The sequence below is a fragment of the Mesoplodon mirus genome (genome assembly GCF_964341445.2).
Source record: "Mesoplodon mirus genome assembly, chromosome: 13".
Classification (NCBI taxonomy): Eukaryota; Metazoa; Chordata; class Mammalia; order Artiodactyla; family Ziphiidae; genus Mesoplodon; species Mesoplodon mirus.
This window is the reverse complement of record NC_138989.1, coordinates 24,373,088-24,399,278: the sequence shown is the minus strand read 5'-3', so window position 1 is coordinate 24,399,278 and position 26,191 is coordinate 24,373,088. Positions and strand designations below refer to the sequence as shown.

Sequence of the window (26,191 nt, the reverse complement as noted above, 5' to 3'; positions counted from 1 at the left end):
CTCATTTCAGCAGGGCTGTTCTCCCTGACCACCAAATTTAAAACGACATACTCCTACCTTATCTCTTTCTCCTGATTCTTTTTCCTTCTTAGTACCTAGCACCCCTGACATACTGTATACTTATATAAGTGTATGGTCTGCCTTCCCCCATTAGAATGCAGTACACTGTCCACCGCTCCATCCCCACCACCCTGCACAGAAATCAATTCCTTCCAAACATTTCATTATAAGGACTGCTTCATAGTTATACCTGCCCAAGTCCAATGGCAATTTTTATGCCCTGGGGTTCTTCTGGATTGGGTTCCCTTCCTTGTGTATTGGGGAAACGCTATACCCTGAAAGGGAACAAAAGCCTATTTTCCATGTTCAGCTCAGCGTGCAATTACCCTGGCACTTGGGGCTTGGGGGTGGAGAGAAGAAGAGGGGCTCTGCCCTTAGCATCTGACCATCTTCAACCCTCTTCTAGACACCTGCAGCTGGCTGGAGTCAGGCGAGATGCATTCTGCCACAGCCCACTTTCTGGGAAGTTGTGCTGTGGAAAAGACAAATACATGTAAATAACCAAGAAATGTGATGGAAGGGGTGGACAGGTGTGGGGAATTTATTATATTTACAGACAGTGGAGGGAGGAGCCCCCACAGAAACATGCACCCAGAGTTCCACAGAGTCATTACTTGTCTTAAGAGCTAGGAGGTGGGGTCATGTATCCCACATGAGACCGTGAACTCTGGGGATGCTCCCACCTACGTTCACCACCCTCCTGGCCTCAATTTTCACGGAGGCTGAGATAAAACTCTGTAGCCCCTCTGCTTGCCTGGTGACCATGTCTGACCCCAGGCTGCTTTGTCTTAAGGGGAGAAGGAGCCCACCTCTATTGTCAGTATAGGCCCCGATCCCCACACAACGACCAGCTCATTTACGGGCCCATGTGGTCTTCCAGTGCTGAGGCCTCAACCCTGCCCTCCTGACTTCGTGGGCAGTGGCCCACCTTCCCTGTCCCTTACCCAGAAAGCTGCCCTTCCCAGAACGGTTCTCAAGCTGTTCTTCTCCTCCTGAGACCTGCCTGGACTAGCCTGGGCACTTCACAACAATGTTCTACTTTCCCTTGGCAGAACCTGGCTCTGGCTCCAGTCTTATGCCACCAGAGGCACCTGCATGCAGCTGCCCAGGAGTGGCCAGCAGGGGGAGCCAGGAAAATCCAGACTCTGCAGCTGGACAGAAGCGGTGGTGAGGCTCAGGTAAGTTCCTCCTCATTTAAGATACAAAAACCAAGTGCACTGTTAAAACAGCTGAGTGTGAGGTTCAGGTGAGTGGAAAGCCAAACAGAATACATCCAGTCAGTCATCAACAACTCGTTATTAAGCACCTTCTACATGCCAGCCTAGACCCTCATACAGAGAAATTCTTAGCCTCCAACATAAGGGTGGACGACCTGGGAGAGCTGATGAGAGGAGGTCCAGGCACTGGGATCACAGGGAAGAGGCATGACAGGTTCCCAGGACACCGGGAGTGGGAGGCACAAAAGAACAGAGTTTGAGGCCAAAAATTCCTGTGATTCTGCCAGTACAACAACACTGCCAGAGAGAGAACGACGGGCCCAATGAAGCTGCTAAAAGCAATCTAAATGAGAGCTCACATCCTAACATCTGAGGGAAACCGCTTCAAGAATAAGTAGAAACTGAAAACTTGATCAATATACTAATTTTGGTTTAAAATAATCCAGTGGGGAGAGGGAGGGAAAGGGGGTAGGGATGAAACACGATTGGCCATGTATCGATAATTCCACAAGCTGGGTGACAGGTACCTGGTAATTCATTACATTATCCTCTCGACTTTTGCATCTGTTTGAAATTTCCCATAGGAAAAGTTTATATATACCAACAAGTTGGTCAATAACCGCTAGAGCCAAGTTTCACAGAAGATACCCTATTTGTTATGGGAGAAAACTGGGCATCTCTGCTCATCCAAAATCCCTAAAGAGCTCAGGATACCCTGAAGCTGTGGACTTTCTCTCCTGCCCCTCCTCTCACAGGTCTGCTGCCAGAGCCAATGATCTTGATCTGTTAAAGAGCAGCACGATGCGTGCAAGTCATTTCACTGGGTCTCCTTACCTGGTTATTCACAAGAGCAGGGAAGAAGAAACTCAAGATCTCCCCTGGGGAAACTACTGAGATGTAAATTCTATCTTCTGTTGCCCAATAGGAAAGGAGTGTTTGGTTAGGATGATGAGATGAGAATCCATGGGAGTGAGGGACGAATTCTGTTCCTAGTAGCACTGTGTGGTCACTGGGCAACCTGAACAAGTTCTATTCTCTCTGGGAGCTCCTCCTTTCTAAAGACAGGGACATATTACATATGGAAACAGCACTTGTAGGTGCTTGTTTTGGCAGCATGAGAGAAGTTCAAAAGATAGTTTTTTCCCATGTGTCTCCTCATCAGTATGACATCTCAGGGACAGTAATTTACAAAAAAGTATACAGCAGATCCTAAGGCTGGTGCCACTCCTGACCTCTGGAGAGCTCTGGTTCAAGAAAGAGGTCAGAAATTCAATTCACAACTGGCAGGAAGTACTGGGTCTGGGCTGAGGCAGGTGGGAGTGGTCCAGGTTTCTGTGAGCATGAATTAAAAAACGCAGCCAGCATTCCCTGACATCCAGGGGGTGAGGCTTGATAGCTAATGAGTCTGGGTCCAGAAAAAACAGTGCAAACAAGGCTATCTAAAAGAGTAAAAACCAACCCAGAAAACAGGTGACATAAGAGTTTGACAAAAGCAAGCCAGCACAGTAAGGCAATAAAACAAACACTTCATAATTATTTTAAATGACAAGGGTACTAATTATATAAATGATCCACACAGAAGTACATGCTCCAAAAAAAAAATGAAAATACAAAATACTAATCACAATACACAAATGTACTACATATCAGAAGCACATCTAGGGCTTGCCTGGTGGCGCAGTGGTTGAGAGTCCGCCTGCCGATGCAGGGCACACGGGTTCGTGCCCCGGTCCAGGAAGATCCCACATGCCGCAGAGTGGCTGGGCCCGTGAGCCATGGCCGCTGAGCCTGTGCATTCGGAGCCTGTGCTCCGCAACGGGAGAGGCCACAACAGTGAGAGGCCCGCGTACCACAAAAAAAAAAAAAAAAAAAGAAGCACATCTAGGGTAATAAAAGGAGAGCATTCACAAAGTTATATTAATAAAAATAATATGGTGCTGGCATAATGATAAACATATATATCACTGGAACAGAACTGAGAGTCCAGAAATAAATTCATATATCTATGGTCATTTGATTTTTGACAGGGGTACCAAGACCATTCAGTGGGGAAAGGATATTCTTTCAACAAATGGTGCTGGGACAGCTAGATATACACATGCAAAATATAACACCAAAAAAAAAAAAACCCCACAAAATATAACACTAAAAGCACAAGCAACCAAAGAAAAAACATATTAACTAGACTTCATCAAAATTAAAAACTTTCGTGCATCAAAGGACTATCAAGAAAGTGAAAACACAACTCACAGATGGGAAGAAAATATCTCAGATATCTGATAAAAGTCTATTATCCAGAATATATAAGGAACTATTACAGTACAAACAAACCAATTAAAAAATGGGCAAAGGACTGCCAATAAACGTTTCTCCAAAGAAGGTAAACAAATGGCCAAAAAGCACATGAAAAGATGTTCAACATCTTTTCATTAGTCATTAGGAAAATGCAAATCAAAACCACAATGAGATGTCACTTTTCCCCACTAGAATGGCAATAATTTTAAAAAGGGGTGGGGGGATAACAAGTGTTAGCAAGGATGTGGGGAAGTTGGAACTCGTGCTGCTGGTGGGATGCAGAGGTGCAGCCACTGTGGAAACAGTCTGGTAGGTTCCTCAAATGGTTAAACTCAAGAGTTACCCACAATTCCACTCCCAGGTATACACTCCCAAAGAACTTAAAACAGGTATCAAACAAAAACCTGCACATGAATGTTCATAGCAGCATTATCCATAACAGCCAAAAGGTGGAAACGACCCAAATGTCCACCAACTGATGAATGGATAAACAGAATGCGGTATAACCATGCAAAAGGAGGTTATTCAGCCGTAAAAAGGAATGAAATACTGGTACACTCTACAACATAGATGAATCCCGAAAACATTATGCCTAGTAAAAGAAGCCAGAAACAAAAGGTCAAACTTAGTGTGATTGATATGAAATGTCCAGAATAGGCAAATCCATAGAGACAGAAAGTAGAGCAGGGGTTGCCGGAGGATGAGGACCGGGGAGGATGGGGGTGGGGGGTAACTGCTAGCAGGTAGTAGGCTTCTTTTTGGAGTGATGAAGATGTTCTGGAATTAGAGAGAGGTGTACAACCTTGTGAACACACTAAAAACTGCCGAATTGTACACTGTAAAATGGTGAATTTTATGGTACCTGGATTATCATTCAATTTAAAAAGTAGAGCATTTTTTTTGTTAAATTTACTTAATTTCATTAAGTTTTGTTTTTAAATGTGCCTGTCTTGGGGCTTCCCTGGTGGCACAGTGGTTGAGAGTCCGCCTGCTGATGCAGGGGACATGGGTTTGTGCCCTGGTCCAGGAAGATCCCACATGCCGCGGAGCGGCTAGGCCCGTGAGCCATGGCCGCTGAGCCTGCGCGTCTGGAGCCTGTGCTCCACAACGGGAGAGGCCACAACAGTGAGAGGCTCACGTACCGCAAAAAAAAAAAAAAAAAAAAAAGTGTCTGTCTTGATGGCGCAGGACATACTGACATCTGAAGGCTTGTGTGCCCCGCTCTGCAATGTATTCTCCACCATCAGTTCCTACCTCATCCTCAATCTCCAGCTGCAAACTGATCCTCTAGCCGTTACCTGAACACAGACTGCCAAGCTCTTCCAGGCTCCAGCACCTGTACTCATGCTATTCCTTCTGCCTGGAAACTTGTTCCCTCTGTCCACCTCATTCAATCCCATCTTGTCTTTCTTTTATTTTTTTGGCCGCACTGAGCGGCTTGCGGGATCCTAGTTCCCTGACCAGGGATAGCACCCGAGCCCCTGGCAGTGACAGCGCCAAGTCCTAACCACTGGACTGCCAAGGAGCTCCCCCATCTTGTCTTTCAATACCAAACACAAACGTTACTGGCAGCTTGAAGCTCCTCTGACTTCGCCCTGCCCCAGCTCGGAAGATGTTCCTTTCTCTGTACATTCCTCTACAGTGGCATTTCTTATATTATATTGTAATGGTTTGGTCCCATGTTAGTCCTCTTCTCCACCCCAGACTAGGACCCCAAGGAGGCACAATTTTCCTCTTCCATCTTGAGCACCAGTGTAGTGTACCATCCCTATCTTACAGATGAATAGACAGGTTCAGAAAGGTTGAGTAGTTTCCCCAAGATCATTAGACTTGTTAAAGGATGGAGTTGAGAAGCTGAGATCAGAACTGGACCATCTCAGATCCAGGGTTCTCCTTATCAGCACAGTGAGGTGGTTATTAGCAAAGGCTATGGGATCAGACTGCCTGGGTACATAGCCTGGCTCTTCCACTTATCTTTGTGGCTTTAGGCAAGTTACCTAACCTCTTTATGATTGTTTCTTCATTTATAAAATGAGGATAATAGTCCTACACACAGGATTTTTATGAAGAATAGATGAAATAGTATATATAAAAGCACTTAGAACACTATTTGGCACATACTAAAGTGCTCAATAATGTGAGTTATGATGTTTATTACTGTCCCACATCGAGCTACTGTTTGGTAAACACTGGATGGCTGTGCATCATTCTATGCAGAGATTTCTGGGTTATCCATCCCACTGCCAAGTCAGGAATCCAGACAGGGGATGTTAAAGCTCCAGCAAGAAAATATACTACAGTGATAATACTTTGATCTTTTTAAGGCTCTTTGGGCTGACCATGACCACAAAATGGAGAGGAAACCAAGTATTTTCTACCCCATTTCTAGATAATTTGGATTTTCTTAAGCCACTCAGCATAACCAGAGAAAAATCAGAGGCTCGGCTGGGCTTCAGCTTCTAATCCAAGATGGCGGCAGTAACAACAATAATATTAATGATAATAGCTCTTAATACATATGAAGCATTCTTCTAAATGCTTTACATATATTAACAACGTCATGTTTATTGGAGCAGATTTTCCTACTATAGCCAAGAGAGAAGAAAGTCAGAGTAAAAAGCAGAGTAAAATGGCTGATGGCAGAGCCACTCTGGGAATGGGAAGGTTTCTCATAAATCTGATGACTTGTGAAGGTGACAAAAGGCCTCTCAGTGTTGAAAAGGACAAGCTCCTAGAAAGTGGAAATGCCCCTCCACTGCCTGGGTAGCAACAGCCTGGCTGCAACTGGGTAGAATTTCTACTTCTAATATCAGGACAATAAGGAGCTGCTGCCAATACTGCATAAAACTCAAGATCATTAAGTGGTGATGGCTGAGTTCCAGCTGAGCCATTAAGGTAAATGTAGAAGAAAGCGCCAGGTAGAAATATCACTGGAAACTCACAGAACACATTGAGTGTTTGAAGCTGGTACTTAACCTCCTAGCGTTGAAGTCAGGGTCTTGCCATGACGGGGGCAAACCGAGTCCACTTTCGACTCCCCCCTAACACGCACGGTTCTGTTATCTGGGCTTCACCGTAGTAAGATGTTCATTCCCCTCATCCTTGCGTTTCCTTCCAGCCACAGTCACTCTACGATCGTGTTTGGGATTTTTTCTTCTTCTTGGTTCATTTTACTGTAAGAGTCTGAAGATTATATATTACAACTTTTTTTTAATATTTCCAGACATAAAAATTCTTTAAAGGATATTTCTTAAGAGGAGATGGGATAGAGTTACCTGTGGGAAAAGATGGGTGAAGAGAACAGTGCATATGATGGTGTAGAACGGGAGAGGGAGAGGAGGGAACTGAGGGTAAAAGGAAGAGCGGCCCCTGACACAGAAGCTGCTCAACAACTGTTTGCTGACTGAGAGAATGAACGGCAACAGTGGAGTGAAATACCAGGATTCAAATTGTTCTACTTTTTGATTTTTTTTTTTTTTTTTTTTGCGGTACACGGGCCTCACCGCTGTGGCCTCTCCGGTTGCAGAGCACAGGCTCCGGACGCACAGGCTCAGCGGCCATGGCTCACGGGCCCAGCTGCTCCGCGGCATGTGGGATCTTCCCGGACCGGGGCACGAACCCGCGTCCCCTGCATCGGCAGGTGGACTCTCAACCACTGCGCCACCAGGAAAGCCCTGAATTTTTTTTTAAATGTAGTATCTTCATTTTGTCTTTTTTAAAAAATATTTATTTATTTATTTGGCTGCACGGGGGCTTAATTGCGGCACGCGTGATCTTTAGTTGCGGCATGCGGGATCCAGTTCCCTGATCAGAGATCAAACCTGGGCCCTCTGCATTGGGAGCGTGGAGTCTTAGCCACTGGACCACCAGGGAAGTGCCCCACCTTTTGAATTTTGATATTTTCCCAGCTACCTTGTTATTCCCACATCCAGGATAGATTTAACAGATAAATACCTGATTTACATATTGTAATGCTAACTACAATCACATATAAATTAAAAGTAATTCATGGCAAACACCACGATCAGGGCTTGGCACACCTGAAATAGACAGATGAATGTTTTTACATTTTGAAGACACAGTAAAGGTTACGGCAAAAGTGCTGCCTCCCTAAAGTCAGCCCACAGAGCCCATCACTCCATATGACTGCCTAGACTATGCCTAGCAACTGGCCAAGGTCACTGGCTCCAGCTCCAAACTCAGGCCTTTCCTTTCCCGCTCCCTCTCCCTGACAGCTTACAGCTCCTGGGCTCCACCTCTGACCTCCCCTGTTCACGGCGAATGCTCTTGATAAGCTCTGAAGTCTGGATTTGAGGCCTGGTTCCTTACCTCCAGCACCTGGCCTCATGGAGTTCACACACCCTCACCATGCTCATGAACTCTAAGGCTGCACCCAAAGCTCCTTTGTGCCTTCTTGCCAGCCTGCCTTTGTTCTAGTAGCTTCCTAGTTCATCCCCCCTCACCTGGGTCCTACTCAGGTTTTTCCTGTCCAGTCAGCCAACACAGGTCCCATATCAAACTGCTTGCTGGGTACTTCCACACGCACCCCTTGCCCCTATGTCAAATTCAAAACCACAGAGGCCAAACCCATGACACATCCCCAAATCAGCTCCCCTTCTAAACCTCCCTGGCACGGCTACTGACAGAATGGATGCACCACCACTTGGAAACCCGCCTGACAGTTCACTGGGTCCAGCGTCTGCCTTGCCCATGACCCTTCCAGCCACCCCCGGTCCTCCTCACTCAACTTCCTGAAGGAGCTGTCTGTTCTCACATCTCCCTTCATCATCTCCTTTTCCTTCCATAATCCATTCATTTAGCCCCAGCCCCCAAGCCCCCAAATCCTTCCTGACAAAGTCACCGATGGCCTTCTTGCTGCTACAACCAATGTATTATTCTTCTTCTTTTTTAAAAAAATTTATTTATTTGCTTGGGTGCGTCTGGTCTTAGTTGTGGCACGCAGGATCTTCGTTGCAGCATGGGGGAATATTTAGTTGCGGCATGAGAACTCTTAGTTACAGCATGTGGGATCTAGTTCCCTGACCAGGGATCGAACTGGGGTCCCCTGCAATGGAAGCATGGAGTCTTAGCCACTGGACCACCAGGGAAGTCTTAGCCACAGGACCACCAGGGAAGTCCCCAGTGTATTCTTTTTAGCTCTTCTCTTACTTGACCCTCCTGGCAGCGTTTAGCGATGTGGGCCCCTCCCTCCTTCCTGAAACAGCTTCCCGAACCCACACTCTCCTGGTTGCCAGTTACGCACCTTTGGCCACATTTTCTCAGCCTTCCCCCAGCCTGCTTTTCTTCCGGCTCCTGATCTCAGCGAGTGGCACCACCACCTGACGAGCTCCCACACCAAAGCCAGCCTCCTTAGGTCTTCCTGCTTGTTCCCGACACCCCCTCGGTCACAGAGTCCTGCTCATTCTTCTTCATCAATGCGTTGCCTCTCCTCAGCCTCACTGCCTACATTTACGGAGCACAGACTATGAGCTGGACAGGTGTGTTCTAAGTGCTTTAATCCTCACAACAAGTCTCTAAGGTAAATTTTATTATCATCTCCCATTTCAGATTAGGAAACAGAGACACAGGGTGGTTAAGTAACTTGCATGAGGTCACACAGCTACTAAGTGGCAGAGCAGGATTCAAACCCAGGTGACCTGACTCAGTTCTGGGTCCAGGCCCACTGTTCTCTCACCTAGATCACTGCAGCGGTCTCCTTGCGGTCTTCTGGCTCTGACTTGGCTTCCTCTAATCCTCCACACTGTGGCCTGACTCAACTCACTAAGACAACAGTCTGACTCTCTACTAGATCTGCATGGCCTTCAGGATAAGTCCACATTCAGGGACCTCCGTAACCTGGTCAGCAAGTGTTTCCCTCTTTGGCTTCATGCGTTTGTTCCTTGGCCTCACTTTAATCACCACCCTGAAAGCTCCACTAGCCACGGTGACAGCTTCCACTGCCAGGCTTCTGCACATCGTCTGACCTGCCAAGAACACTAACTCCAGACTTCCCTGGTGGTGCAGTGGTTAAGAATCCACCTGCCAAGGCAGGGAACACGGGTTTGATCCCTGGTTCGGGAAGACCCCACATGACGCTGAGCAACTAAGCCCGTGCGCCACAACTACTGAGCCACTGCTCTAGAGCCCACGTGCTGCAACTACTGAAGCCCGCGTACCTAGAGCCCGTGCTCTGCAACAAGAAAAGCCACCGCAATGAGAAGCCCACGCACCACAACGAAGAGTAGCTCCTGCTCGCCACAACTAGAAAAAGCCTGAGTGCAGCAATGAAGACCCAACGCAGCCAAAAAAAAAAGAAAAAGAACACTTAACTCTTTGCCCTTCAGATTTTACTTTTTCTGATAAGCCTTTTCTGACCTCCTGAAACTAGGCCATATGCCCCTCCTGTGAGCCCCTGTAGCCCCCGATGGTAATCCCTACTGTAGCACTGATTTCTCTGTGTTGTTTTGCCTGTCCACTGGTACCTGCTCTAACACAAGACTGTGAACTTCTCAAGAACAAGGACCTGGTTAGGGTCACTGTTATATCCTCAGTACTCGGCTTAGTGCCTGCCTGTGCACAGCATTTAATAAATAATCAGTGAATCAATAAACCTTTATTGTTTGTGTCATACTCTTTAACACCTACTTATAAATGCCCTATATTGCTTTTATTTTCATACGTGTTAGCCTGATCTTTATAACCAGATTGCAAGTTTCTGGAAGATAGCAAAAGTGCTCAGTACTTCTAAGTCAGAGGTTACTGACACAAAAACTGACACATTATTAAAAACTAACAATTATTCAGGGCTCAATGAATGTCAACAATCCAAAGATGTACGTACTATTTTTCTCTCTCTCTCCCTCCGTATGAGGAAACTGAGTCAGGGAGTTTAGTAGCTTCCCTAAGATGACACAGCTAGTAAGCGACAGAGCTGGGATTTGAATCCTGACATTTGTGCCTGTATTCTCAACCCCTATAATCAGAGGCTAAGGAAACTTGGAATTACAGATGTTAAGTAATTTACCCAAGGTCATACTGTAGTGCTGGGACTGGGACCCAGGTCTTCCCAAAGCCTGCACTCTTAATTACACTGCTTCTTTTGCTTAAATAACCGTGCTAAAGCTCATACTGGGTGTTGATAAATTTTGAAAGCTGCAGATCCAGTTTACTGAGATTGGAGAACATTAAATTCCCTTCCAAAAGAAGCACAGGGCTGGCTTCCCTGGTGGCTCAGTGGTTGAGAATCTGCCTGCCAATGCAGGGGACACGGGTTCGAGCCCTGGTCCGGGAGGATCCCACATGCTGCGGAGCAGCTGAGCCCATGTGCCACGACTACTGAGCCTGCGCGCTGGAGCCCGTGAGCCACAACTGCTGTGCCCGCATGCCACAACTACTGAGTCTGCGCTCCAGAGCCTGCGAGCCACAGCTACTGAAGACTGTGCACCTAGAGTCTGTTCTCTGCAACCCGGGGCATGGCAGGGAAGAGTAGTCCCCTCTCACTGCAACTAGAGAAAGCACCGCGTGCAGCAGCAATGAAGACCCAATGCAGCCAAAAATAAAATAAGATAAATAAATTTAAAAAAACAAAAAAACAAAAAAACAAAAGAAGCACAATTGTAGCTTACCAAGTTAATTTACCTTAAACATCGCCAGCCTAGTCTTACCAGCCAATTAAGTTTATGGTCTCTACTTCTCTCCCTTCAACGCTGAAGGCTGTTTTCCTCAATGTGAAAGCCATGTTTTCTAAGACTGGCCTCTAACTCAAAATCAGCTCTCATTCAGGAATTTACTCTTCCCTTTATTTCCCAAAACCAGTGATGTGATTGATGTTCCCAAGTTCCCTGCTCTTGTGGCCCCCCATCTCCCCAACATGGAATGTCTTGCTTCTGAAAGTAGCCTGTGATCCACAAGCCTTCTTGGCTGTTTTATTGCCTACCCTTAAAAAATTACTATTCTCTGTTGGCTTAGACTCTTTTCCTCACATACTCTGCTTTTTCCCTTTATTGCAAACGTTTATTAAACACTTAACTATGTACCAATATGGACATAATCTAACTCACTGAAGGCCATACTTTAGAAATGGCCTTGAAGTTTAGATCTTTTGGCTGGACTATGATTTCCTTAACAAACTTCATAAAACCATCTCCTGCCCAGTTTGCAATTGTACACCCAAATATCTCTCAGCAAAATCTCAGTGGCCACTTCCACAGCACATAATATGGAGAGAATATCGGGAGTCAACTCATTAGATCTTACCACGAAGAATTTTTTACCAACACCTTGGCCCTTTTGCTGACAAAAGGATTCTTAAGCCTTTTAACAGCGTTATGGCTTCCTTAGAGCTCTTCTAAGTTCAAAATGAACCGTCCAGCTTTCTTGGGAAATGCTCTGGAGGCTCTTTCCTGAGTTAACTGTACAGCTTTGTCTCTCTGGATTAGCACTGATTTCATATGAAACCAACAGTTAAACATCTCTGAAATAGTAAAATATGATTATATTTCACAACGTTGTCTTCAGGATATAAACAATCCAAAGTGACTATTTGGGTAGTGCTGTATCACATTATTATTGTAGTAATATTTTCAGAAGAAATCTGAGATTTAGAATAACTATAGGCCATAAAATATGGACATATTGCACTAACACATGAAGCAAAGTTCAAATTTGTATTCTAAGAAAAAGACCAAAACATCACCAATGATGATGACAGGCACATCTCTGAACCTGATCTGATTTCCTTGAGGAAGGAAGGTACTGAACTGGTTATAACAGAATATGTCTTTGAAGGATTGAGCAACAAGTCCATCATTCTCAAAAAAAATCAAATCATCCTGATAAATGTCTTAGTTATAAGGGAGAAAAAGCAGAGATGACTAAGCTGATAAAAATCTCCTCTGGCCTGTCTTATATCTCTTCCAGGCAGTGTTGTTCCTCAAAAGACACACGGCACAAAATATGGTTTTGCTGTTATATCAAAGTGTGTAAGTTAGGGAAGATAGCAGTTTTTTAAACAGAAAAATTAGATGATAACAGCAACAGGTAAAGAAGCTTTGGGCTTCTGAGGAGGAAGTCCTGGTACCCGTACATAGGCACAGTAGATAAACTGAAAATGGTACAAGTGCTGGTCTGAGTACAGCCTGTCTCTATTGTAATCAGAAGGAAGAGTATTACAATCCAGCGGAAGTAGCCATTCAAAGTCTAAGGAGGAGCATTTCATCACTGCACTCACTGCATACAAAGGCAACAGATTAGGTGCTGAGGGATCCAAAAGAACCCCCTGCTTCTCTGAAATTAGAACTGCATTCTCATTTTCTCAAGCCAATGTATTTTATGTAATGAAACAAAATATGCATCATAGATCTCTTGCAGTGGTGTAAGAGTATTCAGGATCTGCAAGGAAAACTGTGCAAAGAACCTTCCCCTTCAGCCTTTTCCCTGTAGAAATATCCTACTGGTTCCCTGAAAATAGTGTAAGCTTTCTTTAGCAAGTGAAATACCACCCTGTTACTCTCTCCCTCTTACCCTGTTTCACTTTTTTTCATAACACTTAAGACCACTTGACATTTTATAGATTTGTCATCTGTCTTTCTCAACTAGAATGTAAGCTTCATGAAGGCAGAGATTTCAAAATATTTTGTTCGCAGATATATTCTCAGTACCTCAGTATCCAGAACTATATCTAGGGCTTCCCTGGTGGTGCAGTGGTTAAGAATCTGCTTGCCAATGCAGGGGACATGGGTTCGAGTCCTGGTCCGGGAAGATCCCACATGCCACGGAGCAACTAAGCCCATGCGCCACAACTACTGAGCCTGTGCTCTAGAGCCTGCGAGCCACAACTACTGAGGCTGAATGCTACAACTACTGAAGCCCGCGTGCCTAGAGCCCGTGCTCCGCAACGAGAAGCCACCACAATGAGAAGGCCGCGTACCACAACAGAGTAGCCCCTGCTTGCCACAACTAGAGAAAGCCCACACGCAGAACGAAGACCCAATGCAGCCAAAAATAAATAAATAAATTAAAAGAAAAAAAAGAACTATATCTAGCATGTAGTTGTAGGAGGTTCTTTTTTTGTAAAATTAATAAAAGCGTTAAAAAGACACCTGAATATTATGTTAGAATTATTAAGTTATAAGATTTTGGCGTATCTGTGTATATATGTGTGGGTGTGAGAGTAAATTTACAGACTCCATATGGTGTGATTCCCAGTGGACACCAAGTCAGGAGTCAGAGGATCACAAGCTTGTGTGGGGAGTTAGGAGAGTGATTGCAAAAACAAAGCAGCAAGTCTTATTTAATGGATGGAAGGAATCAAACATTGTCAGCAAACATCTCCAAAGAGTAAACTAAATGTATCCTTCTGTCCTTTCCATGTCTGAAATCTGAGTGTAGTGAATCCAAATTCACTTCAGATTAGTTGGTTTTGACATTAGCTTTCTTCCTTGAGAAAACTTTTGACATTTATGTAGTAAAGTTTTCTTCTTTTCCCTCCTCCCTAAATTACTGCCTGCAAGATGCAAGCCCTCAGATCCAGTCTCCCATTTCTATTTTGAGATTTGCCTGAGTCACAAGGTAATCTTGGCAAATCACTCTGCTCTATCTCTCAGTTTACTGAGGCTGCCTGGGAACTGGAGCTGTCAGCCAAACAGGAAGAGAGCTGTGTTGCCTAACTCCAGAAGGTCTCAGTCCTATGGATGTGGTGAGGTTTAATGACAGATATAAACGGCTGCAGATGGAATTCCCACAGGGTGGGGGTGGCGGGGGAAAGGCAAACATTTTACTTAACTTCCTCTATAGGAACTCAGGGCTGGTAGGAAGGCCAGACTATTAAATATAGCTGAGCAGATAACCCAATGTGTCTGCAAGACATGTGTTTCCAACTAAAGAGACCCCTTCTGTATTCCTACTTATTATTCCTACTATATATGACACCCCAAACCCCAAATATAAGCAAAGGTATGTGACTGATCTGACCCTGGCAAAGTTACACTGTTTAAAAAAAGAAAAAAAAGAGTCAGTGTTTATAAACATGTATAAGCTACAAAGGCCCTTTTTTTTCAAGAATGGGTATAAAGAGCTGCTTCCACCTGGATGCTCTGATTTGTGCCCCATCCACAGTCTCAAGTTCCTCCTGGTTGTGTAGCTAGCATGTTCTCCCTAAGTGGTTCTGCCTTAGTCACTGTGATTCTAAACTCCCTGCCCACCCCCCACCCCACCCCCCAGTGATGCCTCTTGACAAAATGATTCTTTCTGTACTCACACAAATGGAAACAGAAGAGATGAAAGGCCCCGGGGATGCAGACAGTGCAGGTCTCAAGCTGAACCACTGCTAAGCACAAGCTGAACTTTTCTGCCTCTCTTCGGTTGGCTGAGTTCCTCTCCTGACTCAGGGTAGAGTGATGAGCCTGGCATAGGAGGCTTAGGACCCAGGGGGCGCCTTTCAGCCGAGAAAAAAACAAAAAAAACAAAAAAAACACCACCTCGCTGCAGCAAGCTGGCTGGGAAGCTCCCAGTTCTAAAGAGAGGCTGTTTACCAGAAGAGCATAACAAGGGCAGGTCTGACTGCAAGGCTGGGAACGGGAGGCAGAGCCGCCGCCAAGGGGACCCCGGTTGGACCCTGGTTGGTCAGTCACCTGCAGGACGAAGGAGGTGAGGATGCTGTTGGCCTGGCTGCAAACAATCCTCGTCTTCAGCAACATGCTCCTGGCAAAAGCCTATGGATCTGGAGGTGAGATTACTATCTTTCCTGTCTGCAACTTAATGAAGCAGAAAGGGTAGAGCTCCCTATTTCCCAAGCAGGAAGGAAGATGACAGGAAACGAAGCTTTTAGCAGGTTCCTGTTGTCCCATGAAAGCCTTTTTTTTTCTTCCCCTTTCTCCTTTCCCTGCCAGGAGCTTGCAGCTCCATCTTTGCCATTAAGAACAAAGGCAAGTAGCCACTTTCTCTTTCCTTTTCCTTGCCTGTGGCTCATGAGTGGATGGAACTTGGGGGTTCATCTCCCCTACTCCTAAGTACTGTTCTTTTCAGGGGCTTTGCACGGTGTCACCAGAGCGCAGGCCCTCCTCCCCCAGCCCCTTCCTGCGGCTCTCCTGCTGAGGGGAGTGGGAGTTTGGAGTCACATCCAGGCAGCGATGAGGCTGGTTCCCTCTGTCTGAGGCTCTCTTTTCCGTGACTGAATCAAGGCTTTTGTAGAATTCTCTTGGGAGGGAGTGTTGCCTGTGGAAGTGTGGCCACATCCGCGGAGAAGGGAACACCAGAGTTTATGTAACATGGAATGACAACACAGGGATGGATTTCGGGTCCGGCTGCCCACCGACCGAAAACTCCCACCGTCTCCACAGAGAGACCTGAACCCAGGGCTCCCCAGCACCCTCCTGCAAACTGGCCACAAGTTCCAGAGCAGCAACCCCTTGCACTTGTGCAGTGCTTTCCGGCTTACGAAACAGAAAGAAAAGAAAAGAAAAAAAGCTAACACTGAGCGTTGGGGGCCGGGCACAGGCTGGGGGCTCTTCACGCGCTCTCCCTCCCTTCTCTTGACGGCCCCTCACAACCCTGCGAGGCAGGCGGGGTTTTCCACATGAGGGTAGCGTCTCCCAGTTGGGATGGGCCCGGGCTCCCCTGCCCGCCACTCAGTGTCCTGTCCGGGGGACTCCTCTTCCTCACAGGCTGCTTCTGGGACAACGGCCACCTGTACCGGGCTGACCAGCCCTCTCCCGCACCGGGCCTCCTCTGTCTCAACTGGCTGGACGCGCAGAGCGGCCCGGTATCTGTCCCCGAGTCGGGTGAGTGCCTATCCCGGGAGGCGGGCCTCGGGCGGGCGGGCGGCGGCTGCGTCCCGGCCCCGGCCCATGGCGCCTTCTTTCCCCTCCCAGGCGCCGGCAACCATAGCTACTGCCGGAACCCGGACCAGGACCCACGTGGTCCCTGGTGCTACGTCAGCGGCGAGGCCGGCGCTCCCGAGAAGCGGCCTTGCAAGGACCTGCGCTGCCCAGGTACCCGCCCGGGACCCCGCGCCCAGGGGGGAGCCAGAGAGCCGGCAGCACACGTGCGACCGCGCGACGCCGGCCGGCCCTGCCCCGCCCCGCGCCGTCCGATTGGCCAGGGCTGTCTCCAGGCCGCGGGGCCCGAAGCCCATTGGCCGGCGCCGCCGCCTGGAATGAGCTCATCCTCCGCGAGCGCCTAGTAAACAACTGTGGGCGGCGAGGCCCATCCCCTCGGCCGAGCTCCCTGCCCCTTGCATGGCCTGGGGAGCCGCAGAGTCGCGCGTCTCGGGTCCACGCCCTTAGTGAGACCCTGGGCGTTTACTGACCTCTTGTGGAGCGTCTGCTGTGTGCTAGGCACTCTGCTCACAGCACCCCCCCCATCATTAAGAACCAGTTTGGGGGATCTGAGCCTCAAAGAGAAGTTCAGCGATTTACCAAAGGCAGTGTCAGGGTCCAGGTTTCAATCCAAGTTTCTTAGACTCCATAGTGCAGACTTGTGGCTCCCAGCGCAGCAAGACGATTCTCTAGGATTAAATGGGATATGTAAACATATAACATAGGGATTGGCATAAAGCTTGGGCTCAACAAACCTGAGCTGCTCAGAGGAGTCATGGATTGTTTCCTGGCATAGATGGGGGACCCCTGGAGGAGGTGGCAGCTGAGCTGGGCCTTGGAAGATGGCAAGGATTTGAGCATATGAAGACGTGGGAGGCAGGAGAGGCCCTTTCTCATAGCCTTCCCCTCACCTTGGCCTCGTCGCAGCTATGGTGCAGCCCTTAGGCCTGGTCTTGCCCCTAGGTCTTGAAATAAGTGCGTTCTAAGGTGGGCCCCCTCGTCTCCCCCCAAACTCAAGACACTTTCTGATGAGAGCTGTTTCCCACTTCACCTCCAGAGACCACTTTCCAGGGCCTGCCAACCTCTACAACAGAAACCGAGGAGGTGTCTGAAGTGCCAGGAGGAGATGAGGTGCAGGTGTTTGCTCCTGCCAACACCCTGCCTGCCCAGAGTGAGGCCGCTGCCGTGCAGCCAGTGATTGGGATCAGCCAGCGGGTGCGGGTGAACTCCAAGGAGAAAAAGGACCTGGGAACCCTGGGTATGACTGCCCACCCCTGTTCTTGTGGGATTTATTGAGAAATATTTGCTGATTATCTGGGGTGGAGATAATGGTATACCTTGTGTCCTGTCTTTGGCAGGCTATGTGCTGGGCCTTACCATGATGGTGATCATCATCGGCATTGGAGCTGGCATCGTCCTCGGTTACACCTACAAGAGGTCAGTAGCTTCTCTTCTGGGCTCTCTGAGAGAGGAGAGGAAGGTCCACAAAGTCAAAGCAGACTCCTTTGTGGCATTCTTACCCATAAAGGAAGTGAGGTGTTGGAAGAGGAAAACCAGCTCAAGATGTAGAGACTTGGTTCTAGTCTTTACCAGGTGACCTTGGACAAACCCTTTCTTTGGGTGCCTTTACTCCTCACCCAAAAGCCTCCTGAGGTAGGGGCTCTTGTTCCCCATTTTACAGGTGAGGAAGCCTTCATCAGAAAGGTGAAGTAAGCTTGTTCAAGGTTATACTGCCTGGGACTGGCTGGATTCAAACCCAGCTCTTTTTTTTTTTTTTTTTTGCGGTACGCGGGCCTCTCACTGTTGTGGCCTCTCCTGTTGCGGAGCACAGGCTCCGGACGCGCAGGCTCAGCGGCCATGGCTCACGGGCCCAGCCGCTCCGCGGCATGTGGGATCTTTCCAGACTGGGGCACGACCCTATGTCCCCTGCATTGGCAGGCGGACTCTCAACCACTGTGCCACCAGGGAAGCCCTCAAACCCAGCTCTTTTGACACCACATTCCCTGCTGTCTAATCCAGCGTGCCTGGTGTGGAAGTGAGTGGCCCTGCAGAAATCAGGCTGGCCTCTCATTGCAGGGGCCCTGAGATTGAATTCTTTCTGTGAGTTATAAAATTCTGCTACTCGAAAAAGTTCCCAGCCACTGCTTTTGCAGTTGGGGCTTGAATGTCCTGAGCCGTAAGCAGTGGGATCTCCTTTAGGACAGGAGGAAGGAAGTGAGTAAGAGGATAGGGAGTCTGTTAGCTACTCCACACCACATATGAGAAAGCCAGAGAGGCTACCTGGGAAACTCAGGGACATGACCCATGGCTGGGACGGCAGAAGGAGGAATGCTTATTTTGAGAGGTCCCCTGAGATGCCATGTGGAAAAGGCTCTCAAAGCCAGTGACGGATGCATGATGATAAGCCAGAGTTATGCCCATTTTTACAGCACTGGCTAACTCTGGGAAAATTATTTACAAAATCTTGGGCAAAATCAGGGGATTTGACTTCTAGTCCAGAGTATGTGTGATGTTTCTTTTCTATGGTCTGGGAAGGCTTCCTGTAAGGGAAGTGATGTGGTGACCTGCATTTTCCAGTGGTGAAGACCACGTCTGAGCCCACAGCCCCAGTGGGTCACCCAGCATTAAATAAACTGAGGTGTTTTTAGGGCAGTGTAATCAGCCTCCTCATTTTACAGATGGAAAAGGGGAAGTGTTGGGTAAGAATAATAACAACTAAATAGCAGCAGTAGCGAACATTTACCAGAGGCCAGGCACTGCTTCAAACGATACGCACACTTTAACTCAATCCTCGCAATCACCCCTTATGAGGTAAATGCTGTTATTACCCCCAGTTTACAGATTAGGAAACTGAGGCAAGAGAGGATATGTACCTTGCTTGAGGTCACACACCTAGCATTTGGTGGAGTTAAGTCTTAGCCCTACCACTAACTAGCGATCTGTGTGACTTTGGGCAAGTTGCTTCTGTTTGCTACTCCAGGGCACTGCTGTAGCTGAGGCATGCGACTGCCTGGCCCATAAACCATAGCTATTTTTCTTTTCTGTAATACGTGGGTACTGCACTAGCACTCTCCGGACCCCAATGCTTCTCTGATCGTCTGTGATTCAGGAAGCACAGGTTCAGAGAGGGGAAGTATTGACCTGAGAGTGCCTCCTGACTCCCAGTGCAAGGTTGCTGCCCTCAGTGGGATGGTTGATGTGGCAGGTCCAGGGGCACCTGCTTGTCATTTCACAGAGTCAGAGGAAATGATGGGGAGGCCCTGGTTACAGTTCGTAGTCAGACCCAAACTGTGTTGGCTGAGTCTAGCTGTTGAAATATTTCCTCCTTCTTCAGCCACTGGATAGCAGTTGGCTCTCCTCCAATCCCGTGACAGTGTCCAGGCCTCCAGGTGCGTGAACTGACTGCTAAACGTCCTTAATTGCAAGCTTAGTTCTCAGGCCCAATGAGGAAGCCAAGCCTTTTTCTTCTAGATTTGTTCCTTCAGGCTGTCACAGGATTGCCCCAAGGCCTTGTATTTATTTTCCTGTAAACTCAGGGCGAGGCACCAAGTCACCAGACTCCCCGTCACTAACCATCGGACCACCCCTTCCCTTGGCAAAAGTGCTTTGAGCACAGACTGTACAATAGGAAACCGCATGTGGGCTGGAGGCAAGCTCTCAGCCCCCATCTCTCCCCAGAGTCAGAAAACAGAGTGTTTTGGAAAGCGCTGTTGAGCGCAGGTCCTGCTACTTCCCTGCACCTCCGTTTCTTGTTTCTTGTCTGTTCAGTGGGGCTGTATCCCCACTCCACACACACACACACGTACCCACCCCAGATTACCGTTAAGTATTATGTGTAAACAGTACAACACCAATCAGGTTAAATAACCACTAGCTGCCAGCATTTATTGTATGCTTTCTTAATAAGCAAGGCCCCACTGAATGCCCTTCCCTGATGATCACGCCCAAGCCTCAGGACCATACTAGAAGGACCACTTTTACACCGTTTTACAGTGAGGAGCTGAGAGCCAGAGAAGTGCTGTGTCCAAGCTACATAGCCAATAACGTGTGTCTAAGGATTGCCAGTATCTCCCAAAAGTCCAGTGAGGCCCAGGAACTTCATGCCAATTTGCATTGGATTGCATAGGACAGTAGGAAAAATTGGAACTTTCAAAATAAAATAGCTGGGTTTAAAAGTTAAAAGAACCAGGATCTAGTTCTGGAACACCCAGTTCTGGGTGTGACAGTGGACAAGTCACTTACCTTCTCTGATTTCCTCATATGTAAAATAGGGCCAGGAGGTTAGTGATGATACTCTCAGCTCTAACGTTGCCTAAAAAAAGACAATATTACCTGGTGGTGGCTGCAGGCAATACTGGGTTCAAATCCCAAATCCACCATTTGCTTGAATAAATGATTAAACTTCTCTGCATCTGCCTTCCCATCTCTGAAACAGAGATCCTAATAGATGCCGCATAGGTTTGTTGTGAGGATGAAATTAGTGTAGTTTGGGCAGACAGTTGGTGTTCCTAACCTTAGCTGCCTTGAGGAACTTGTCCTGAGCAGCAGTGTGGCACAGCACCGCTTCTGACTGAGAAGGGAGCAGTGGCTCAGAGTTACATAATAATTTGAAGGAACCCGTGCTACCTGAAGGAGGTCTCGGGTGCCTCCAATTACCCCCTCGAAGAGGATGTCAGACACAGGCAGCAGCTCCGTCCACACCTGCTCTCTCTGGCCAGCCCAGCTCCTGGTCCTGGCCCCAGAGCAGTCAGGATAGAATTACTGCAAGCCATGAGCCCCCCTATCCCCCTCCCCACAAAGGCCAGGGAGAGAGCTTTCCCCTGGCCGGGAGGGGCAGGCAGGTACCAGGCTTCCTCTCAGGGGAGGCAGGGCGGCTGGTGGGGGCGGTGAGGGCTCAGTCTGGCAGGTCTTTGTCCTGGTTGTCTGGGCCACGAGGTTCAGGTGTCCAGTCTGCAGCTTCCTGCCCCTGCCACTGCCCCTGCAGCGTCTGTGCTCTGGCTCTGGATGGAGTATTTATTTTCTGATACAAAGGCAAGGGAAAAACTGTAAGTCAACCCCACTCTGCCTGCTTAAGAGAGGAGCTGAGTCAGTGAGTAAGTCTTTTGTTCTTTCCTGGCTGCCAGACAACGGCCTGGCTGCCCCCCCTACCCCTAAAAGGTGGTGAGAAGGGGCTGAGCCACCTGGTGGTCAGTGCAGCAGGCCTGCTGGCCTCTCTCAGACCTCAGAAGGGGCTGGGGGCAGCCACCGCACCTCCAGGACTCAAAGGTACCATTAACAGGAGGCACGTGGGGTTGGGTGTGTTTTGAGGCTTCTAAATGGAAGACACTGTCATCCAGATGAGTCCCAGCACCTGCTTCCTTCATTACCCTTGGCGGCTCTTCCAGCCCGGCTCTGCCCCATTAATCCAAATTGATTTTTTCCCCCTAAAGCAGCAGTACCCAACCTTTTTGGCACCAGGGACCGGTTTCATGGAAGACAGTTTTCCCACAGACGGGGGTGGAGTGGGGGGCGATGGTTCGGGCGGTAATGCGAGCGATGGGGAGTGGCAGATGAAGCTTCCGCTCATTTGCCCGCCGCTCACCTCCTGCTGTGTGGCCCAGTTCCCAACAGGCCACAGACCATACCAGTCCACGGCCTGGGGGTTGGGGACCCCACCCCTGCCCTAAAGACTTGTGTATGATGCAGCCTGACCATTATCAACAGCTCGGCTGACCACAGCTAGATGCTTGATAAAGGAGGTAGCTGAGGAAAACAGGGCTTTGGCTCCAAAGCCTCACTTTCTTCTATAAAATGTGGGTGATATTTGCAGTCTTGCAAAGTTGGGTGGAAATTGAAAAAAGATGGTACATGTATAAAGTGTGTGACATCCAGTAGGTGCATAGGTAGCTCTTCTCATGCTGGATGATGGGAAGGCCATTTCCTGGCACCTTAGTGGGTCCTCAGGAAGCATGAGTTCCTGCTTTCCCTCTTCCTCCAGCCCCTTAGATTTTGAAATTCAGGCCTGGCCCAAGACTCTTGGCACATACTCTGCTTCTTTTGTAAATGGCCTTTTGGTCTTCTGCTGGCTTGGGGGCTCCCTTAATAAAATTAAACCCAGACCTTCCAAGTTTCTCCCTACACGGGCAGACTTGAAGAATCTAGCATTTTGTTTTATTACAGAGGTAGGTGTTTTCTTTGATGCGGCCGCAGCTGTAACCAATGAGCAGTGCCCAGGGGCAAAGTGAATCTCAGCCTGTGAGTGGGGATGCACTTGGTCCAGACCGCCCTGTCCTCATGGCCCTCCATGGCCCCTCTGGGTGCTCTGGGAGGTCCTCTGCTGCGGGGGTTGGTGGTGTCCAGTACAGAGCCTGATGAGGATGCATAGGAGCTGCAGGCTTACACATTCAGAAACTTGGCCACCCAGGGTGAATCAGGGAGATGAGCTTACAGGTTTGCCTTCTGTGACCTTACAGTGAGAAATAGGGAGTCAGGGCACATCTCATGTGTGGGATCTCACAGAATGTTAGGGTCCGTGGAGGTTATCAAGTCCAACTCCCTGTTTTACAGATGATGAAATGAAGGCCCCAAGAGAAGGAGAGTGGCTGAGGTCACACAAATAATACTCACCTTGGCTGGTCAGTAGGAGAGTTCCCTTGGGAACCCAGATTAAGATAACGTTGCTTGGTGAGTCAAGTCAGGGCAAATCATAACAGCCTCCTATGAGTTTTACAGCAGTTCCACTGTTTTTGAAATGCTTTCCCATCCATTATCTTATTTGGAGGCAGATATTATCCCCATTTCACAGATGAGGAAACCAAGGCTCCCCGAGGCCAAGTGTCACACAGCCAAGGCTGGGCTGCCCCAAGTACAGACAACTGGTTTATTTAAAAACAGTTATGAGGTACCTGTGCCAGCTCTTCCCTGTCCAGCCCCTGCTGTTTTCTCAGTGTTACTCTCCAGTCTCTGGACACTTTTGTCATCGCACCTCACATGGTGATGGCTGTGTAATCCATCTGATCTTGGCCGTCTCCCCAGGGAGTTTGAAACAGGCCTGTGTTGCTGCACCAAGTCATCCATTGGCTACTTGTTTCAAGGCCTCTTTGGGGTGGGCTCCTTCCGGGAAGATTTCCTCTGACAGCTGAGCCCACGTGTCTAGTTGCTGTGTCAGACGATGCTGACCTGTGTGCTGGGGGCTGGTTCTGGTGTGCAGTGTGCTAGGCACACACCAAGCCCTTTGGCTTGCAGTGGGGGTGGCCTGGTCCCATGGGGTGGGCAGAACATGTGCAGCTGGAAGACTGGGTGGGTGAGTCCCTGCCCCACTGTTTCTTTGGGGGTGACCCTGATCGGGTCAGAACTTCTCTTGAGCATCAGCCTGAGTCTGACAGACTTGGGTTTGAGCCCACCATGTCATTCGGAGAGTTCAGTTTCTCTGGACTTATTTCCTCAGCTATAAAATGAATGATAATACCTAATCGTTAGGGTTCAGAATGAAGTGAGATAACACTCGTAAAGCTCTTAGCATGGAGCGAGCACTTCATGTGAGTGAAATGGGGCAATACCAGGGCCTGATTGGGTCACTGAGCACCATGAGAATTGGAAGGCTTGTGAAAACTCAGGGTCCCATGGTCATTGTCTCCCATTGACCTGAGCAGCCCTCAGAGTCCTTTTTGGCCCCTGCATGATCCCTGTTTCTAGCCAGGGCTCACAGCTTCTGGAAATTTTGAATAAGATGTCTCAGAACAGGCTAGTCAGGTCAGTTTTCTGGACAATTTTATAGGTGAGGGCTGAAAATTCTCTGGGTCTTGTGGCACCTTGGGCTGAAAAAGCAAAACTCCACCTTGCTTTAAGAGTCTCTTTCCTACACAGTATCTTCATTGAGCCCCACTGCAGCTGTGTGAGGTTCATGCAGATGAGGTTTAGGGGCTCCTTGCTGAGTTAAGGCAGTCTGGCAGAAAAGAAATCTAGGCCATGAGCCACTGACTGGCTGTGACCATGGCCAGCCCCTGCCCCTGCTGGGCCTCAAGATGCCACCTTAGGAGCAGAGCCGTGCAGGAGGCACAGCCTGAACGCTTCCCTCTTCTCCTGCCAGGGGCAAGGACCTGAAAGAGCAGCATGAACGGAAGGTGTGTGAGAGGGAGATGCAACGAATCACCCTGCCCTTGTCTGCCTTCACCAACCCCACCTGTGAGATCGTGGATGAGAAGACCATTGTGGTCCACGCCAGCCAGACTCCAGTTGACCTTCAAGAGGGCAGTGCCCCCCTCATGGGCCAGGCGGGCACTCCAGGCGCCTGAGTCCCCCATGATGGGCAGGAGCCCATGCAGACACTGGTGCAGGACCGCCTACCCACCTACAGCTGGGAGGATCTACACTTTTTGTTGTGGTTAAAAACCCCCCACTTATTTTTTTGGTTTGTTTTTGGTGAATCCTAAGACAAGCAGGTGGCACTGTGGGCTGAGGGTGAGGCTGGGTGGGGTCCTACCAATGCTGTTTCTCCATCCCATGGAGCAGGATTTTGCCCATGGATGGAGGCAACGGCAGTCCCCGCAGCAGTGCTGCCAACAGGGGCTTCCAGTGCCCTGGAACTGAACCAGGCATGGACAGGGAGCTCCCCCAGCTCCTCTGTGCTTTATTGTCCAAGATGGCCTCAGCCTCTGCCTCCCCATGTGTTCTCCTTGGGCTTGAGTGGGTACACACTGTTATTCACAGTTCAGGTCATGTAGGTCGAGAGGCGGTGTTTAAAAAAGATATTTAGTTTTTTAAATATTTGGGATGCAATTCCCTGCAGACCTCTGAGAAATGGAAATGAGTCTGTACGAAAGTCAGAACTGTGGGTTGAGAACGGGATCTAGGCGGGGGGCTGCTGGCAGTGATGTGCCTTGACAACCGTGGGCTGGGCCCAGGGACTCTTCCTGTTTTGAAAGGAAAGGAAGGGAAGAATCGCACCGAACATTCCACTTAGGAAGAGGGTAAAGAAGGATCTGCAGCTGCCTCAGGCCACAGGACCCAAGTGGACCTGGGGTGCCCCAGACGGTCTCTCTTCGGGGTGGACAGTGACCTTTCATTCTTCAGGGGTGAGACAGCAGCCAGCTAACCTACGGGAATGACACTGTGGGTGAGGCCTTGTGAACTGCTTCTGAGAGGTTAACCTGGAAACCCACTCGGAGGCAGGGTGATGGAGGGGGCTTCAGGACTTGGCACCTGCCTAGGCCCAAATCTGCAGGTGGCTCTGTAGCCTCCAGGCCAGTGCCTTCCTGTGGGGTCAATAGGGTGAGGGCCACAACCCCTAACTTGTAAAATAATCATAGAACCATTGGAAGGGGCCTTAGGGTTCCCGAAGCCTTTTGGACAGGGGCCAGAAGTGGAAACTGACATTCAGGGTCACAGAGGAAGCTACCAGCACGGCCAGCCCTGAGGCCCTGATATCACACTCAGAGGCCTTAGCACTGCTTCCCGTCCACAGAGCTTCCTTCCCAAAGCCCTGCCACTGCCTCACATGGAGAGGGGTTAGTGGGGCCCAGACTCTCCGGCAGGCCGTTCCTGGAAGTGATCTGCTGAGGGGACCTAGCCTCAGGTTGTCCCTTGTTGGTAGTGATGCAGAAGAGAACATTACTGGTTTCTACTTTTCTATAAAAGCATTTCTCTGTGTACATGTTTTATATACCTCATTCTGACACCTGCCTATAAAGTGCAGGAAATTGCTCTGCATTTGACTTATAAAATAATAAAAAAAAAAAGACGACTCCATATTGCCAAGTTTTTGTGGGGTATCAGGACCCTTCTCCCAAAAGTTGGGAAGTTTTTGGTTACCTTGTCAACACCTGC

At 48.6% G+C, this 26,191-nt stretch overlaps 1 protein-coding gene and 1 long non-coding RNA gene across 4 annotated transcripts in view; one reads left to right on the top strand and one right to left on the bottom strand.

The window, feature by feature from the left end:
• Nucleotides 1–14,920, bottom strand: part of LOC309814538 — a 34,739-nt gene extending 19,819 nt beyond the window's left edge. For both annotated transcript variants that reach the window (XR_014295722.1, XR_014295723.1), the window contains exons 1-2: nucleotides 14,830–14,920; nucleotides 387–532 (exon numbers count right to left, since the gene is read on the bottom strand). This is a non-coding gene — a long non-coding RNA (uncharacterized lncRNA). The remainder of the gene's footprint in view (nucleotides 1–386; nucleotides 533–14,829) is intronic.
• A 163-nt stretch (nucleotides 14,921–15,083) lies between these two features.
• Nucleotides 15,084–26,101, top strand: PIK3IP1 (phosphoinositide-3-kinase interacting protein 1). 2 transcript variants are annotated; one of them, XM_082640514.1, is made up of 6 exons: nucleotides 15,088–15,297; nucleotides 16,235–16,351; nucleotides 16,442–16,561; nucleotides 17,445–17,645; nucleotides 17,746–17,824; nucleotides 24,456–26,101. In XM_082640514.1, the coding sequence occupies exons 1-6, from the start codon at nucleotides 15,225–15,227 to the stop codon at nucleotides 24,658–24,660; spliced, it is 795 nt and encodes a 264-aa protein (XP_082496640.1). In that variant the 5' UTR covers nucleotides 15,088–15,224; the 3' UTR covers nucleotides 24,661–26,101. The 2 variants fall into 2 exon arrangements, with proteins under 2 accessions (XP_082496641.1, XP_082496640.1); XM_082640515.1 differs by lacking the exon at nucleotides 17,445–17,645 and having other exon boundaries at nucleotides 15,084–15,297.
• Nucleotides 26,102–26,191: the final 90 nt, after the last annotated feature.